Below are 18698 nucleotides of genomic sequence, written 5' to 3'. Positions count from 1 at the left end.
ACTTCAAACAAAGCATGAGTAACTGTACCAGAGCTGGCAAGTTTAGTTCCTTGTGGTCGCTAATACCTAAGAATCTTGAGATAATATGATGGGCTGCAGACTGCAGTAATTAGTTAAATGTTTTAACATAAGGCTTTTTCCAGAATGAGCACTTAAACCAATTTAACAGATGATTGCTACAGACTGCCCCCACCCATAATGAAATAATATAATTGGAATGAACCACAAAGGCCATCTAGTCCATTTCCTTTCCAGTGCAGGATATCTTCTATTATAGCATCCCCAACATGGTGCCAGTCAGCTTATGTTTTAAAATCTTCAATGAATGAGTCTGCTGCCTTCTGAGGCAGTCTATTCCACTCTTGAATTGCTTGCATCATTTTCGAGAATTTCCTGCTGTTTTGTCCAACTCTTTTTTTCTTGTCACTTGAGTTCACTGAACTCAGTGTTGTTTTCTGGAACAACAGGAAACAAGCACGCTCCATCTATCAGACCATTCCTCAAATATTTGAAGATGGCTACCATATTGTCAATTGATGTCTGCTCAAGTTACCCATCCAGCTCCTTCAACTCTTCCTCATAGCACATGGTCTCCAGACCCATCGCTATCTTTGTCATTATCATCTGGACACATTTGCAGTTTGTCAACGTCTTCAAGATTGGCACTGTATGCTATACTGAAGGACTGAAACAAATATTTGCTCCCTTCCAAAAGCTTTACTGGAATGTTACCTTACTATAGCCTTTCTGAATTTCTACGATAGAAATGTGATCATGATCTTTTACTAGTTTTCCTTGTTGATCATTTTAAAATTCAGGTATTTTCTGTTTCTGAAGGAGAAAGTGAAGGGGACAAACATTTGAAAAGAGAAATCTAATCTTTCCTACTGTGAGAAGTTTGTACATTCATTTGGGGAAAAACCCATGGTGGTCTCTTTTTGAAAGCATGAAATGATTTGAATTGCAGTTAGCTTCAGACTCACATATTATTCTAGCCTCCTCCATGGTCACCTAGAGGTGTCTGGGTTGTTTTCTCTCACTTAACTGTTTTTCACATCTGAAAATGTGAGAAATATTTTGTAGTGGTTTCGGACCACTAATTTCAAACCTGTCAAGTTTGAGATTATGTTAGAAAACAGTTTTTGAAGATAGGTGCTTGCAATTAATAGTTATTGATGGTACAGGACACTGCACTTAAGTCAGAGCAGAAGCTTCTCAAATCCCTCCTCAAATGCTCAAACACCCAATTTCATCTCATTTTGAAAGCTGAGCAGAGTTGGACCTAGTTAGTGCTTGGATAGGAGGCCATCAGGGAATAACAGAGGTCTTCAGCTAGGGCTAGGAAGGAATTTTGTTTGAAACTATGGACAACTGCTTCTAGTTAGAAATAACAAAACTAAGCTAAATAGACCAGTGGCCTGACTTGGTAAAAACATGGTGTTATATGTTCTGAGGAGCATAAATCAAGTAGGTGGTTCTTCTTACACATATTCCAGAAAGATTATTAGCTCTTCTTGGAAGCGCCAGAAAGTTGTATTTGAACACAAAGTAGGATCCAGTGTCATCAACCTAAGGAAGAGCAATGAATAAAGTAGTATCTGCAAACTACTAGAATCCTATTATGTTTCTAAATTGAATTGGTTTTACTTGTACAGTACTTTCTTTCTTTCTGAAAGCTTTCATGGAGTATGACTATTGTCTTTTGTAGCTTAAGGGGAAACATGCTTCCTGATCATATATGTTACGTATGATTACAACTGGTTAATTAATAACCATTTAATTGAATCTGAGCTGCACTTACTGGCAATCAGGTCACTGAAACTAATCAGCGATTTTCTAATTCATGTTGCATTAGCTACTTCTGTTTGGTTGAAGGAACAAGCATCTTCAAAAGCTATTGTAATCTAGTGTAATTTGTCCCAGGGAAACGTTCTCAGGTTTTATACCTAAAAAGGCATTTGTTATTTTCCAGGATAGTGCAAGGATGAACATACTATGGAATGTTTGCATAAAATAATGTTTTACATAAAAGAGGAGCACTTTTGTGTGTTTGGGGGGAGCTAATTAGGGCAAAAAAGAAAATGCTGTGTAGTTGACTAGCTATACTTGCTGTAAGTAAATATTTTAGAACATATTGGCCTCATTTACGTAATTTATAATCTGTCACATTGTGCTAAAAGTGATAAGTTGCTCTGGAAAACAAACTGCAGGGGGTGATTCTTAAAGATAGCATGTGTTAAATGTTACTGCTGCTGCTCACTTTTTAGCTTTGCGTGATGCTAATATGCATGCTTTCCTTGGGTGCACTGGAAAAGTGTGTTGATATATGTATGATTTTGGCAAGGATATTTTTACTACTCTCTGTAATCAGATTTTCCTTTCTCTTAATGCTGGCATTTTAGTATACGTTGTCTACAGCATTCAATTAGCATGCCTGCCATGAGGTAACGTATGCATAGTCTACTAATTGCCCACAAATTATCCTAATCTGAACAGAAAGGATAATTTTGGTTGGTACAGTTATGCCTAGTTTACAGCAGAAGGTATATTAGACTTACTCAAATTATTCTCGGTATGATACATCCTGAGTGTGCCGTCTAAGGGTTTTCCTCTTAGGGGATGAGGAAAGAAATGCATCTGTAATGTTATAGACCAGCGATGGCGAACCTGTGGCACATGTGCCACACCTGGCACGCAGAGCCCTCTCTGCGGGCACGCGAGCCACAAGTCGCCGGATTGCTACCCCCAGCAGCCAAACCTGAGGCGGCTGCAGCTGTAGTGCTAGCGCCCCGGTGGGCCAGGATCTGGAGCAGCAAGCACTGGCGGGGCCCAACTGGAGGCGGATCCGGAGTGGGGTCTGAAGGCACCTCCATGCCTGAAATTCCCTCTTCCGCTGTGGCCTGCCACCCGCAAGGGTGTGTCCCCCCCCCCCCCCCAGTTTGGGCACTCGGGCTCAAAAAGGTTAGCCATCACTGTTATAGACTATGGACACTAGGAAATATATTCTATTAGGCTGCCGGGCTTCTCAAAAAGCAAATACAAAATGAGGGTGAAAATAAAGGTACAATCAGATACACATATAGCTCACATTTTGGGACTGCTTGTGGTGTGATCTGGTGCAAGCTATATCCTGGTGATGGTATGACATACAAGGAATAGCAGCACTCCATCCTGACTTCAGTCCATGCCCAAGCTGGAACATTTTGGTTCAGCAGTAGGGCGGCTACCTTTGGCGGCCAGGCTGGAGTGATTCCCTGATAGACAGAAGGGTTGTCTTAAGGGAGATCTCCCCTGGGAAAGCAATCCTGTCTGGTGTAATCAAACATACACCTTTCTTTCTATCTGATAGTACACATAGTAGTCTTTCTAGCTGTTAAATACTAAGGGTTTTATCCACCAGTAGGTGAGCAGAAAATGTACAAGAGATTATACTGTCTTGCTAGAGGATATGCAAGTTCCACTAGAATAGCTAGCACAACAGTCATAACAAGCCGAACAGCTTGTGTACATGGAATCAGACTATGGATTTAATACTTCTGCAGGAATGAAAAACTGTGGATTTGCAGTAATGATATGGCACCACTGGATACAACCCAAAGGTGCTATCTATAATGCAGATGCGGTGTGCTACTGAAGTTATAACATCACAGGTTGAGTCTTAGGTAGTGCTTTTCTCTGCAGAACTTTCCTGCATTAATTTGTCTGCCATTGCATGTAAAGTTCTACTGTAAAAATAATCTATTGTTTCTTTCCCCACTAGAAATTCACCAACATTCAAGTCGTTTGAAGAGAAAGTGGAAAACCTCAAGGTATAACTTTTGAGCACAAATCTAGTGAAATACAAAGAATCTAGTTAATATTTCCTAAGCTAGTTTAACTCTTCTGTTACACATATGGGTTTACGCAGTAAGGCTTATACTTAGCTTGGATGCAATTGTAAGAGGAAATATTGGGCAGCTCGCTTCTTAAGGCAAGTGGGATGAAATGGTTTGATAGAACTGGCCTGAGAAGTTTAGTGATAGGGTAGTGCTTTGATTCTACTTCCGAAGATTTGCAGTACTTCATACTTTTCAGCTTGTTCTCCACATAATTCCTGAATACCCATGAACAGTGTGCCCAACTGCTGCCTTTGCTCCTCCAGTAAGCAGAAGTGTGTGTGTGGGGGGGAGCCAGAAAGATGTTGTCATGGTTTGTGTAGAATTAAGATTAATTTTGTTTTCTCATGGACATCTCTACAGATTTGATACTTATTTAAGATTACAAATTTTGGCTTGTTCAGACTGAGAAGCCAGATTCCGCTACTCAGTTATAAAGCTAACAAATGATAACTGGAGGTTCCCAGAATTTTAAAGATTTTTTTAAAAAAAAACATAGAACAAAAACATACAAATCTTTAAAAAAAAAATCTAATGATACAAAACAGTGAAAACAATTGTACCAATCATGGTTTCCAGGTTTTTTATTCTGCTCCTGCTGACAAAAAGTACCAGGGTGAGAGCAGTCAGGCAGCATGCACAAACACAAAACTAGGATTCTCCAGAATGCCAGCATGACATTTTGCCCCAAACAACACTTTGCACAGTTTAGCTAGATGTGAAATTGCAGATATCATAAAGGGACAAAGAATTATGCAGGGAACAAATCTTCTGGTCCAAGACATTTTAGGTTTTCATAGAAGCTAAAGTTCTAATCTTTCATCCCCTATACCCTTTCATCGTCCCACCCCACCCTCCATTCTAGCTATGTGGACAGTTACCTGAGATTCTTGGGAATTTCAGCTTATACTGGATTTATATATTAACTTGTATCCAAAACAATGTTGAGTGTTTGCCCCTAAAATGTATATTTTAAGGCATGCCACCAAACGATTTGATCTTGATAAATCTTGGCTGTTCACAGTATCATCATTATCCCAAGCCTTTTCAAAGGAGCCACGATTGCATAGAAAGTAAGCTTTGGTGAGTAGCATCTAAGCCGGGAGTGAGCAACTATGATCCTTCTGATGTTTTTATACTTAAACTCCTGAAGTTCCATACTATTCGTTATGCCGATTAGGGTTGATTGGACTTCTGGAGGACCACAGTGGCCCACCCCTGATCGGATTTATTGTCTAAATGACAGAGATTGTCCCAGCCCAAATTCTAGAGGAGTGCATCTAGGTGCAGCAGTTTGTACAACAAGACTCAAGTAGAGATCAGTATTGTTGCTTTCCTGACCTGCAAGGCACTAAGATATGTTCTAACATATTAATTGCTGCTTTAAATACTGCAATCCCCATTATCTTTTCTCCCTGTCAAATATCTTTGTGGAAAGTATCCTCTGTTCTTGCATGAGTTAAACATGATCTGTATTTTCGATGCTGAAACAATTCAGTTGTAATCAAGCTGCTTCCCTGACAGTGAATCCGATGAGCTGGAAATGGAACACATAGAAATACCTAGCCAAACTGTTGGCCCAAAATATTTGAATGGTGGCTTTTAGAGGAGAGGCTAGAGCCCTTCCAGAAAATATTTAGGCTTGTACTTTGGAACTTGAGAGGAAAAAGTTGCAGAATTATGGAGGAGCTACAGAAAACATTCCTTTGTTTTCTCTTTTCTAAATTTAGCATATGTTAAATTGTATAAGTATAATGAAACTTACAACTGCATGCAGATTTGGTTTGGAGGTTTATCTGATATTTCTAAATATCTCTTCAGTATAAGGTTGGAGGAAGCAAGCCCGCGGGAGGTGACTTTGGAGAAGTCTTAAATTCTGCTGCCAATGCCAGTGCCACAGAAGCTACTACAAAGCAGACAGAAGAGGAGGCTCAATGATTGTCCTGCCTTCCTTCTGCAAGCCACTGCCAGATGCTGCAAGCAAATGTTGAAGCACAACACCTCTGCTGTTGACTTCCAAGATGTCTTTCTGTTTAGCACTTAGCTTTATGAGCTGTTTAATAGAAATAATTTCTGTAGGTTCAGAAGCTGAAATTACCTGTGTTATCTGTGGGATCAGGATTTTTATGCATTTTGAATATTTATGAACTTTGTTTCTGTTCTAATCACTAATATATTACATTACAAAAGTTTCTGTGGGAGGTTCAACAGTGTATGTGTTGGATACTATGATGAATAATATTTGCTTCATGTTAAGTTTGTACCCACTTATTTCACTGCCAAAAACCTAAAAACCTTAGTGATTAAGTGAATTCACACTATTGATTTTTTTTAAAAAAAGAATTGCCATTGGCAAAATACACTGTTAAACTTGACTGCATACGTGTTGCACTCTGTATTCACTAAAATAGTACAGGTTCCCTTAATGTTCACTGTTGCTTAATTCATTTTCCCTAAAAGGGTTTTGTGATTTTCTTTAAGATATTGCAAGTTGTCTTAATTCAGTTTTTTCTCTTGGCTTTGGTTATGCCAGGGGTAAGCTGGGCTCATAAAATAATGAAGTGGACTGTTAATGCAAAATATGTTGACTGAAAATACGAATGCTTTAGAAATACCATGTTTAAAAAAATGCATTTAACACACTCGCAACTTAGAAAGGAATAACCAGAGAATATGCCATTTCCTCAGCACAGCCTTTTAAATGATCTGCTGACTTGTACACACTGTTCCCTCTTGGCAGGTGATACATATTAAAATGCTGAAAAGAAAAAGACCTGCAGGAGAGGAAGAGCCTTTTAAGATGGTAGTCCCACACTGAAACCTGAAAATATACTGAAATGTACTCATAGGTCAACTTCCATTTCAAAATATTCTTGAACTGAAACCTGTTAGTGATCCTGTAAAAAGACTTGATTTTCTAGAAGCTGAATGCATCCCCTTTATACCTTGCGTGCTGGCACTAGATAACTTTCTGGCACACTCTTAAGATTGAATTCAGATGTTTATGCCACTTTTAATCACAAAGCCTGGAATGAAGTAGAACACATTCTTAAAAGGTGCATTGTAATTTCAGCTTTAACTTTCTAGTTCCACCAAAATTGCCATGAATCATGTCTGTAAAAAGAACACATACTGTATTGGACAGCTGTCTGTAGCATTTCAAATTTAGGCCAAATACCTGAAAAAATAAAAGCATTCTATTCTCAAATGTAAAAGATTAGCAAGAATTATGTGTTTATACAATGTCATAAAAAGGGTCTGTGTTTCATTCAGACTGGAGTTGTGCACAGCATGACTGTGAAGCTTTGGCATTAATAGCAGAAGTTCATTGGGATCATGATGCCATTTGAATTTCAGCAAATGAATGTATTTTAGCAATGGAAGTAGTCTTGCTTGCTGTATTGACACAATAACTGTCCATATACCCATTGAAACACATACCTGAACAAAAAGGTGTACATATTTTCTTGGCAGGAGAACTATGGATAACCAATGTGGTATAGTGAACAGAGTGATGAGCTCCATAGGACTCTTGATGTCTAGTATGTTGAATCACTTCCCTCTTTTCAAAAAAATCAAGCATCTTAAAAACAGTCTGAACTAAGCTTACGATGAGGTATCTGTTCCCTCTTTATCATGCTAAGGAACCAAGCTTGAAGCAGGGTGTGTGTTCATTACTTCCCTATCTAAGCAGTGTTGACAGTTTTTCATCAAGTGGTAGCGCCTGGCTTGTGTAAATATATACATTACAGTAATACTGTCTTCTATGGTAAATTTATTTTCAATCTGGAATAGCCTGGAATCCAGGTTGATTCAATAGAATGGTCTAGAGTGGTCTTAACCGACTAGATAGGCGGGATATAAAATAAATAAATAAATAAATAAATAAATTCTGGCACTGAACTGAAGCCAGCAGATACAATTCTTTCCCTGGCTTGTCCCTGCAAAAATCCTGTCCTGTAAGTCAGGCTGAGAGTGACTGGTCGAAGGGCACATAGTGAATTTCACTGCCCATTCAGGACTACAGCTTGAATCTTACAAGCCTTTCTCTAATACTAACCATTACACTATATTGCTGTTGTAATTCAAAATCAGCCACACTATCTCCATCCCTGCTGTAGGTACTCTCCCTATCATGTCCTGCACATGTTCCAGGTTCTTTTTGAATGCACTGATGCAACAGTGATGTGGGGACTGAGAGAAGTGTAATATTTCTTACATCTTGATGCTACCAGTTCTGAATCATCCTTCATTTCCACTAGGGTGTGGAAAATAAAGGCTGCACATATGCTAGTTCTGTCCAAAAACCTGAAATTTTTGAATCCCTGGCAATTTTGCACATGAGGCACTTCCAACACAATGTTACCAAAAATGAAGGTGCTATAATGTAAGAATGCGCATAAATGCTTTGCTAGACTTAAGAGTGTTTGGGAATACTGAGCACTGTAGTAATACATATTTGGGATCAACATTCCCTCTAAGCCTGGTGAATGTGCAGCCACACAGCGCTGCATTGGGGGCATGCAGCTGAGCCACTGTTGCTGTCCATTTGCTTCCAGTTCGGCTGGGACCCCACACGCTGTCCCGTGCTCTGGAAAATTAGAGCGAACATTGTTTGGGCCTATTACAAAATATTCTGCATACCCTCTGCAGCTTTCTCTTGAGAAATACTAGAAATATTAAGAACACATGTATTTAAGTCTGAGACAAATCCAGGCACATCTGATAGAACATTCACAGCTTTGTGTACCTGCTGGTCATCTGTTTGGTCTCAGTTCTTTTCCTCCCTCCAATTGGCTGTCCTATCCAGTAGCCAGGGATGTTCAAATACCAGGGAAACATTTACAACAGAAACAAAAGTATTGTGGTCCTTCAAAGACAGATTTTTCATAGCAGGCTTTTGTGAATTGCCATCTACTTACACAGACATAACTAGTAAGACACACCAGCAAATATTGATATTATATGATCTGATTAGGAGATAGATTTTTATCAAATTTTGAAAAACGGTTTGGAAATTCTCAGAGTTGCTGCATGCCACTACTGGTGGCATATAGTCCAACGTCCTGGCTATCTTTTTGTTCCAAGTCAAATGCATTATTATTCTGGGCACAAGAAACTTAACATGCATAGCTAAAGAGACTGTCCACACAATAGCCACAAGGTGGAAGCAGTTGACCAGGATATGCTCGATGAGAATTTGGTTCCTTCCCCAAACAGCAGAGGGTGTTTCTTTTCTATACCTCTGGAAGGACTTAGAGGCAAACCTCGTAGTCACTTCTAATTTTCTGAATAGGGATAAAAGCTGCCAAAATGCTTTCCCTGGGCAGGGGGACTGTGTTAAATCCAGCTGTTCCAATATATATACTCAATTTTACTAGTTTCTGCAGTCTTGTACTCTATTCAGCTGTTGGACTGGAAGCCTGCACTTCTGTTTCTTGGAAACAGGCCCATTTAATAGAATACCATTAAAATACTGTGCATAGGATACAAATTGCATTACATTACTCTCCTTTGAAATTAATGACATACAAATCAGTATATATATTTAGTTAATACTCGTTTTACTGTTCCAATTACATTCATTATCTCCAGTTTCTACATTTTATGTGCAATTTTTTCCTAATACATTTTATGCAAATTTTCCTCATAAAAACATTTTATATGCAATTTGAACCAATTGCATCGCAAAATGGAGGAGATGAAGAAATGATGCTAAGGAATTAATCTGACAGATAAGGCCAGTTCTTTTGAAACCACCAAACTAAATTCTCCAGCAACTACTGATGAAACACAACAATAGCTGCATCCTTCTTTTGCCTTTGTAAATTTCTGAGATGTTGGCATGTCTTTGGAATCGAGTCCCAGGTTTTAGTCTTTGGTACCAAGTCCAATTCCCTTTCAAAAAAAGAAAGGAAAAAAAGGAAGCAGGTGGGTAGTTGTTGAGTCCAAGTAAGGGGGGGGGGAATCCAAGTCGAGTCCCCGGTGTTACTTAAGTCTGACTTGACAGCAAGTCCCACAACTCAGGTCCCTATTCCTGGTAAATTCTGAGTCTGCTATTTTGGCAGTAGGTAGACATTGTGTCTGGAAACGCTGCATTCTTGCCCTCCCGATTTCATTTTAGAACTGGGGTTCCTAAGTCACATTGATTTTTGCATCTCAGAGCTATAAATATGGATTTGTCTGTTTTGTTTTAATTAATGTAAAATCTTAATATTTGCAGCTGCTAAAGCACAAATCTGTATGCATATACTTTCCTGTTAACCTCTCTCAATTCCACAGGGCGAAGGAACTGTGTAGCGTCTTCGAGTTGAGGAATTCATGAATGTTAAGAAATATTGTGTCTCAAAAAACCTTTGGAAACTGTTGGTGGTAGAAGGGAAAAAGAATTTGCACAGCTATGCCTCCAATCTATTCCTTACAAGGTGTAAAAGCAAGGTCATGGTAGAGGCAAAGGCAACAGTGCAGACTGCTGTACCAATCAGCTCTTCCCTGCCCTGCAGGGTTGGTGCAAGGCCTTTTGATTGAAATGCAGCTGCTTGGTTGAAAGTGTTAAAAATATATATTTTGATCTCCAAGAAATCAAATCTGTAAATCAAAAGCACAAGATCTATGTTGCATCAGACCAAAGGTCTATCAAGTTCAACATTAGGTTCATCTCTTGTTGGGTTCAAGGATACTCCTACTCAAGGAGCCACTCAGCCATGTCCTTTTATCAAATACTCCATTCTATGTGTGTTTTAAGTATTTATTTTAATGTAATACTTATTTAATTATTTTTAAATATTTGCATACTTACTGTTTTAGCTTTTAAATACTGTCTTTTTAATGAGATAAGCCCACCTTGGATCCTTTTAAAGAGAAAGGTGGGGTACAAATATTTTCCATAAATAAATAAAATACCCATTTTCCTCTGTCCCTAAACAGGAACCAGTAGAGTCTCTACCCCTCTCTCCGACTGAAAGGCTGTCCTTTCAACCTCACCACTAGGTGCTGCTCTTGCATTCTCACAAACGTTAGGGTTCCCTTCCCAACCTCCTGCTTGCTCGCATTTGGCCCCGGCCGTTTTGGAGACAAATCTTTCGCCGGCACCAAAACTGTCGCCCAGCCCGCCAATCCCAACCGGGTCTTTCCTGGCACCACAAACCAGACGGGAGTCACATTAGGCGGGAGAGGTTAACCATCAGCGCCAAAGAGGAAAGCCGACATTCTCCGCAAACCTGACGGCAGAGCGCTCAACGGAACGAAAGCGAGGCGCCTTCTGTACCGGCCGAACCTTCTAGACCGAAACACCCCGCGGCGCTTCCGCCGTGTATCATAGAGACAACCGTTTGCCGGGTAGTCGGGGTAGTCTAGGAACATCCCCACAAGAGGTCCCCTTCTATTGTTTTAGGGTGGGCTTACGGGGCGATAGCTTCCGGCGGAGGTGGCCTTCGAGGTGTTGCGATGGCAGCTGCTGCTCTGGGAGTCGCGGCGAGGCGGTGTTTGCAGCGGAGATTCCGTTTGGGAAGGACGCCTGTCCTCTGCGGAACGACGCTCGGCTGGCGGCGCCCGGTCTTCTCGGGAGAGCGAGGAGGCAGCGGAAGCGAGGTGCGGTTGTGCGCGTGCATCTCCTCTCCGCCTCCGCTTTGCTTCCTCTCAGGGGTGACTTGGCCTCTCCTGGTGGGACGCGGCAGGGAAACGGGCTGGGGGCTCCCTTCTGGGGAAACCCTTTCTTTTTAATTCTTGAATACTTCCCTTTGGCTGCGTATGAGGCTGGGCTAGATCCTCATCTTATCAATTTTCCTGTGCGTGCTTTCTTGAATGTTAGCCCCACGGAGTTCAGTGTGGCCGCGATCATTCCTTACACATGCACGCAGGATCGCTTATCTACCCTTCAGCTTAATGAAGGCAGTGGGACTTGGTTTCTAAAATCGGGAGCCCCAGGGAATGCACGTTGACCTGGAAATAAGCTGCACAGTTTTTGATGGGCTTTTCACTGACAAACGCTTATAGAGCTATAGCTTCAGCTGGAAGAGTAAGGTGCCCCAGTGTCTATAGGTTCATATCCTTTCTTCTGGTTTATCATGGGGGTTTTATTGTCTTGCCATTCTTATTAGGAGACATCGTGAATGATAGACTAATACCTCCACAATAGTGGTGACTATGGATTTTGTTCTGTTACCATAGTAAGACATACATTTTACTTCTTAATTGCTAGAGAGCTCCATAAAGCTGAGTTATTTCATTGGAAAAGAATTTATATCAGCTAAATCTATGATGATGTTTTCATTCACCATGTGAGGGGTGGGCTTATATATATTTTAAATTAGTTTGTATTTATTTTAGGTTTATTTTCTCTGAACTACAGGATCCAGGGCAGCTCACAAATCATTAAGTGATTAATTGAATACCGTCACAGTGGTGGTAATCTTTTGTTTCATATGTCACCTGGCAGCATCCATAGTATTTATGAAAAAAAATCCTTAAGAAGGTACTAGTTTAGGTTTTTACTTCCTACCTTACTTGAACAGTGGACAGGACTAAAGAAATGTGTGGCCCGCCAAATGATGTTGGAGTACAACTCCCATCATGCCTCAGCATTGGTAATGTTAGCTATAGCAGATGGGAGTTCCACTGCAACAGTATTTGGGGGGATGCATGTTCCCCAGTATTAATCCAAGACAACTTTGTCTCAACAGACACAAACTACAATCATGTGAAAAAGAAAGCACACCCTCTTTGAATTCTCTGGTTTTATGTAACATAATAAAAATCACCTGGTCCTTAGCAAGTCTGAAAATTAGGTAAATATAATCTCAGATGAAGACATCAGCATCAGCACCTCTATAAAAGCTGAATTTTAGGAGTTTGCTGGTCTGGAGTATTCAGGTGTGTGTTAACACAATGCCAAGGAGGAAACACATCAGCAATGGTTGCAGAGAAGCAATTGTTGCTAGCCATTCATCTGAAAAGGGTTATAAGGCCATTTCCAAACAATTTAAAGTCCATCATTCTACAGTGAGGAAGGTTACACAAGTGGAAAACATTCAAGACAGTTGCCAATCTTCTCAGGAATGGCTGTCCAAGCCAGTTCACCCCAAATTCAGACTGTTCAATGCTCAGACAAATTGCAAAACTCCCAAGAGTTACATCTCCGACTCTACAGGCCTCAGTTAGCATGTTAAATGTTAAAGTTCATGACAGTACAATTACAAAATGACTGAACAAGTATGGTTTGTTTGGAAGGGTTACCAGGAGAAAGCCTCTTCTCTCTGAAAAGAACATGGCTTAGGTTTGCAAAGTTGCATCTGGACAAACCACAAGACTTCTGGAACAATATCCTTTGGACAGAGGAGACCAAAGTGGAGATGTTTTGCTATAATGCACAGTACTATGTTTGTTGAAAACCAAAACCAGGATATAAGAACAAACACCTCATACCAACTGTCAAGCACGGTGGTGGAAGGTTGATCATTTGGGCTTGTTTTGCAGTCACAGAACCTGGGTGCCTTATAGTAATTACGTCAACTATGAACTCCTCTGTATACCAAAGTATTCTAGAGTCAAATGCGAGGCCATGTGACTGAAAGTTAAAGCTTGGCCGAAATTGGGTCATGCAACAGGACAATGTACCAAGTACACCAGCACATCTACAACAGAATGGCTGAAAAAGAAAAAAATCTAGGTATTGCAATGGCCCAGTCAAAGTCCAGATGTCAACCTGATTGAAATGCTGTGTTTGGGACCTTCAGAGCTGTACATACACAAATGTTCACAAATTTCAATGAACTGAAGCAATGTTGTAAAGAAGAGTGGACCAAAATCCCTCCATAACGGTGTGAGAGACTGGTAAAGCCATACAGAAAACAATTACTTCAAGTTATTGCTGTTAAAGGTTGTTCTACACAAGCTATTAAATCATAAGGTATACTTAGTTTTTCTCCATTTTGGCTTAATTTTTGTAAAAGAAATCATGACGAGTAATATGTCATGTGTTGTTCATCTGAGTTGTATTTACCTAATTTTCAGACCTGCTAAGGACCAGATGATTTTTATTGTGTCCTGATACGTAAAACCATAGAATTCAGAGGGTGTACTTTCTTTTTCGCATGAATGTAGGTTCTCCAAATTATTGCTAGACTTTAGTTGGTTAGTTATGCCAGCGTATGTTCAATGGGAGAAAACACAACAGCAAATTAAAGAATTGACCCTTGTATCTTTCATTATGTGTCACCTTACACAACTGGTGGATTCTAAGGAGAACAAGTGGTGATTTATTAATCTTGCCTTCCCTCCGATAAAGTCAAGGCAACGTAACTCAAAACTATGACAGCTAACAACTGTAAAATTGTGGAATCATCGTGTGGTAACTGTTGGATCAATTGCTATCCAAGGACAAGAATTATTCAATCAATTGTCTTGAACATGTTATTAAGCTATGTTTTTATTTAATATATTTATGGTCCAGTTTTAGAGAAAGTCTTCACGATGCAGAATGCAATAAAAATGCAAAAAAACAAAATGGTTGATAAATAATATAATGTAAATAGTGTCAGATAAAAGTACATACAGAATTTAACAAAAAAGTTGATTAAAATCATTTGTTTTTGTTTATTTTTAAAGTAATTGAGGTCTGCTTAAAGACCATAAGTTGGGGAACAAATATGGTTTTTGTGGAAATGTTAAAAGTGTGCTATCCAAGGTACCAGTCAGACTGGTCAGCTGAGCTCAGCATTGGGCCCTTGACAGATTCATATGTTGTATAGGGATAGGGGTGTATGACTTTGGCCCTTCCAAGGATTTTGTGCTGCAGCTTCCGTAATGTCTCATGATCTACTATGCTGGCTAGAGCTCATAGAGTTGTATCCAAAAACCACCTGAAGGACCTAGCTGCTCATCCCTATTGTAAGCAGTCGTCCAGAAAAACAAAAAACAGTACAAGGTTTTACATGTTTAAACTAGAAGTTTAGGTTGAATCTGGAATGATGTGATGCAATGAAACTGCCTCGTGCTCACAAACATTCTGGTAGAGCAGTATTGTACCAGCTGAGTTTTCTGGACTATTTATAAGGGCAAGTCTACCTATAGAACATTACCTTTAGTCTAACCTAGATCCAGCCAATACATGTATAATGTGAAACTAGTGCTGCTATCTGCAGGCAGAGTTGCAGTTAGTAAGCCAGCTCAAGGGCAGCTTCCAATTAGAAGTTCCAATATCAAATTGGAGTTTTCAATAAGAGGAGGACTGTATCACATGCTCAGTATAGTGTCCGGTGCATTCTTTCAATATTTTGATTCCTGTCTAAAACAGGGATCACAGTGATGGTGTTGATGTTACCAGGTACTAATAAAATTAGTAAAAATTAGTACTGGGAGTTTTCTATGATAGTGTAAGAGACTGAGTGCTTAACAGTCATGTTTGTCCTTTCCGCTCACTGTTCTTAGCATATTCACAAAAGAGGCAAGGGTGTAATAAACCAAAACTAGGTGGAGAAAATCTGAAATCTTGGCTGATCTGAAAACTAAATCCAGTTTTGTTGAAACAAACTGGCTAAAATGTGTGATATGTGAAGAGAGGAGAGAAAAGAAATCTTACATACCAAAAAATGTAAGGTGAAGAATTAGAAACAGGAAAGAGATTTAAAAAAGAGAAAAAATTGCACGAAAACTAATATTTTTGTCACTTTTGCAAGAAATAATAAGTGAACAAGACCTTTAGTGGCAACAAATGGAGAAAATGGTTTAATGTTACAATAAGCATGTATTGCTACATTTTTCCTCTGCATATAATGAGCTACAAACATGAGTTAATATGTACAGATATTCCTTTATTGCTAGCAAATTGGCTCTTTTACAATGACTTATGCAAGAGGTTCATATTTTGGATGAGAGTCAGTTGGTTCCAAGTTAGGTGAAGTGTTGATCCAGTACAATTTATCAACTTTTAGTTCCTGTTTGTTTTTTCTGTCAGCACTTCTAAGTCATCAGGCTACTATTTATGAAGCAATACTAACAAAGATTAGGAGTGGTTCTGGGCTGTGTTTTATTTAGGTCTAGCATTTCACTAGTGGTGTGATACTTTGGGTTTCATGCTTCAACAAATGTTCCGATTGCACATTGTATTTGTGCTCTAAAAGTGGAGATGTATTTGTATTCTCATTACTTTCTGTTCTCACCTTATTAACTTTGTTTGCTCTCAAACTGTATATGTAAATATACATATGCATTAACGTACACTACTGTCTTCACAGACTTTCAGGCTACAAAAGCTTTTCTGAGATAAACTAAGTAGTTTCTAAGATGAAAGCTAGTTTCTATTTTGGGATACATGCTAACACCATCACTGTTTGGCCTTTCCTGCCTGGTAATTTATCCAGTTATTCATGTCAGTGCTTGAGCTGAGAGAGATTGCATCCTGGATAGTGTAAAACAGGGTGCTGCTAATATTTGGTTGTGTGGGACTTTTTTTTAGCTTATTGCATAACCTTGCCATTCAAGCTATGACCTCTTTTATATTAATATTTGTATTAGTTACATATGTATTACAGTGCATACACATAAAATTGCTGATGTTAAAATTCAGATTGGGTGTTCGTTCCAGTCATATTGGCTTATGGCAAGGAAAGCAACTTCATCATCATTTGGAAGCAACTATTGAGCCTATTCCTGCTGCATAATAAGTCCCAACTGTGGTACTTTAACTCCAGAAGCGTTCACTAGGCCCTCTGTTCTTACAGCCAGTGTTTCTGTGCCATTAAAAAAAATCACATTTAGCCTTGAGAAAAGAAGAGTGATGAGAGACATGGTAGCACTTTTCAAATACTTCAGAGGTTGTATAGAGGAGTGGGAAAATATGTCCTCATACATCTCAGGGTGGAGGATGTGCAATAATGGGCTGAAGTTACAGGAAGCCAAATTTCAGTTGAATATTAGGAAAAACCTCCTAAATGTTAGACCAGTATGAAAATGGAACCAATTGCCTCAGGAGATGGTAAATACTCCTGTGCTGGAGGCATTCAAGAGAAAATTAGACCACCATCTGTCAGATATATTATGATTTTTTTAGACTTTCCTATATTGAGCAGGGGATTGGGTTTGATGGCCTTATAGGCTCCTTTCAACTCTGTTATTCTGTGATTCTATGATTCCTGAATAAAAGGGATATAAATACAATAATATAATTATCAGAGATGTGCATGGATAAAAAATGAATTAACAAATTCATTCAAAAAAACCCTCAAATTCATTGATCCATATTCGTACGAATCAATGCCCCAAATGAATATGAATTCACAAATTTTTAGCAAATTTTGATTTGTTGGGCTATAAAACAGCCCCTCCAGGCACCTAGAGATACCAAAATTGCAGGGAGGCTTCCTCTGACCCTTCTCTTTAATCCCTCCAGGGTTGGTTAAAATTAGGTTTTCCCAAGCCAGCTGCTAAAAGACACTTTCCTGAGAAGACCCACTTTGTGGGTGTGTAACTTAGATGTCTGAAACCCAATCTTCACTAACTTGGAGGAATTGTAGAGGAGAGTCAATAGACACTTCTCTGTGATTTTAGTGTCTCAAGATGTCTGGGTGGAACTTTCCTGGGTAGCCCTCCTTCTGGGTGTATAATTTGGATGTCCGAAAACCAAACCTCACAAAACTCCCAAGGCTTGTACAGATTTCATGGATAGCTTCCCTGTGAATATGGTGTGCTGTTTGGGGAGGTATTTTAAAGGGTTTTAAAGTCAAACACAGAAAAAATCATACATTTGTGATTTATTGACCTTGATGAATCAAAATGAATCACAATTTTTCAGATTTGTGCCCATCTCTAATCATTATGTATCATTATTTAAATGAATGTGTCCCATTGATTTAGTGGAATATAAATGTTAGTATTACAGAGCATTTGTACTGTTAATAGCCCTGTCCAGTGGTTCAGTGAGAACAATTTTTCTCTTTTCGTAAGAGGTCATAATGTGGTCTTAGCCAGTGTTCTGGTATCTGTAGAAGGATCCTTTTATGCAGCCTGTTGCCTAGTACATTTTACTTTTTTTTGTGGAAGGGAATGAACAGCTTAATAAGATAAGTCAACTAAATAAATGAAATTCTAAATATTTGGTAATTTGTATTTGAAATAATAAATAGGCATCAGCTGCGTATGTAAACATTTTTTCTGTTTTCTTTTTCAAGAATGTAGAATCTTTTGCCTCCATGTTGAGACGTTCTCCTTTCATTCAGATGGGACCTGCCAAAGACAAAATTGTCCTTGGACAAATTTTCCATGTTGTAGAAGATGACCTCTACATAGATTTTGGTGGCAAATTTTACTGTGTATGCAAACGGCCAGAAGTAGATGGAAAGTAAGTAAAGCTTTTATAACGGATGTCCTACATGTGTGATAGAAACTATTTGTGTGTTTTACTGAATTCTCTGTATAACTCTTAACTGTTGAATAATTATCTCTCACATCTTGAAATGTCATAAAAATACTTTAGGGTAGAGACATTGGATAAAACATTACTTGTTTCTTTTCCTTTCAGCTGCCAAGGGAAGTAAGCAATGAACTGTTTTGTAAGTTTCATGTCAGAGGGTGGCATCTCTAGTACTTAAATGATTGAAATATGGATAGATGTACACTCTATTTCAGCAGAGTAAGTCACAGTTAGAACAGGGCCATTTGAATCAGTGGAGCCTATGGAGGAGTTGAATCACTAAATCCATTCATTCAGTAGGCCTACTTTTGTGGAATTTACTGTGTTAAGCAACAAGGCTTTGGCTGCTATTTCCAAGCTGAATGAATACCTCCCACTGGAGGCAATATAGTTGGTTTCAGGTGACCTGTAGTTAC

General features: G+C 39.2%; 3 protein-coding genes and 1 long non-coding RNA gene across 10 annotated transcripts in view; 3 read left to right on the top strand and 1 right to left on the bottom strand.

The window, feature by feature from the left end:
• Window positions 1–7090, top strand: part of TPD52 (tumor protein D52) — a 42744-nt gene extending 35654 nt beyond the window's left edge. For 4 of the 6 annotated variants that reach the window (XM_020787553.3, XM_072999062.2, XM_078393551.1 and 1 more), the window contains 3 exons: window positions 2403–2444; window positions 3761–3809; window positions 5697–7090. In XM_020787553.3, the coding sequence (XP_020643212.1) occupies window positions 2403–2444; window positions 3761–3809; window positions 5697–5813 (208 nt within the window). In that variant the 3' untranslated portion in view covers window positions 5814–7090. The remainder of the gene's footprint in view (window positions 1–2402; window positions 2445–3760; window positions 3810–5696) is intronic. The other 2 variants (XM_020787557.3, XM_072999064.2) reach the window with 1 other exon arrangement.
• The window catches only part of LOC140706961 (uncharacterized), a 29501-nt gene extending 18084 nt beyond the window's left edge, over window positions 1–11417 (bottom strand). The window contains exon 1 of the long non-coding RNA XR_012086936.2: window positions 11280–11417. This is a non-coding gene — a long non-coding RNA (uncharacterized LOC140706961). The remainder of the gene's footprint in view (window positions 1–11279) is intronic.
• LOC144589259 (uncharacterized) overlaps window positions 1–18698 on the top strand; it is a 486230-nt gene that overhangs the window by 34428 nt on the left and 433104 nt on the right. The gene's annotated exons all lie outside the window — the stretch shown is intronic.
• The window catches only part of MRPS28 (mitochondrial ribosomal protein S28), a 42864-nt gene continuing 32506 nt past the window's right edge, over window positions 8341–18698 (top strand). For both annotated transcript variants that reach the window (XM_020787558.3, XM_072999065.2), the window contains exons 1-2: window positions 8341–11465; window positions 18041–18210. In XM_020787558.3, the coding sequence (XP_020643217.3) occupies window positions 11322–11465; window positions 18041–18210 (314 nt within the window). In that variant the 5' untranslated portion in view covers window positions 8341–11321. The remainder of the gene's footprint in view (window positions 11466–18040; window positions 18211–18698) is intronic.

The sequence above is a fragment of the Pogona vitticeps genome, chromosome 4 (genome assembly GCF_051106095.1).
Source record: "Pogona vitticeps strain Pit_001003342236 chromosome 4, PviZW2.1, whole genome shotgun sequence".
NCBI lineage: Eukaryota > Metazoa > Chordata > Lepidosauria > Squamata > Agamidae > Pogona > Pogona vitticeps.
This window is presented reverse-complemented; position numbering and strand designations above follow the sequence as displayed.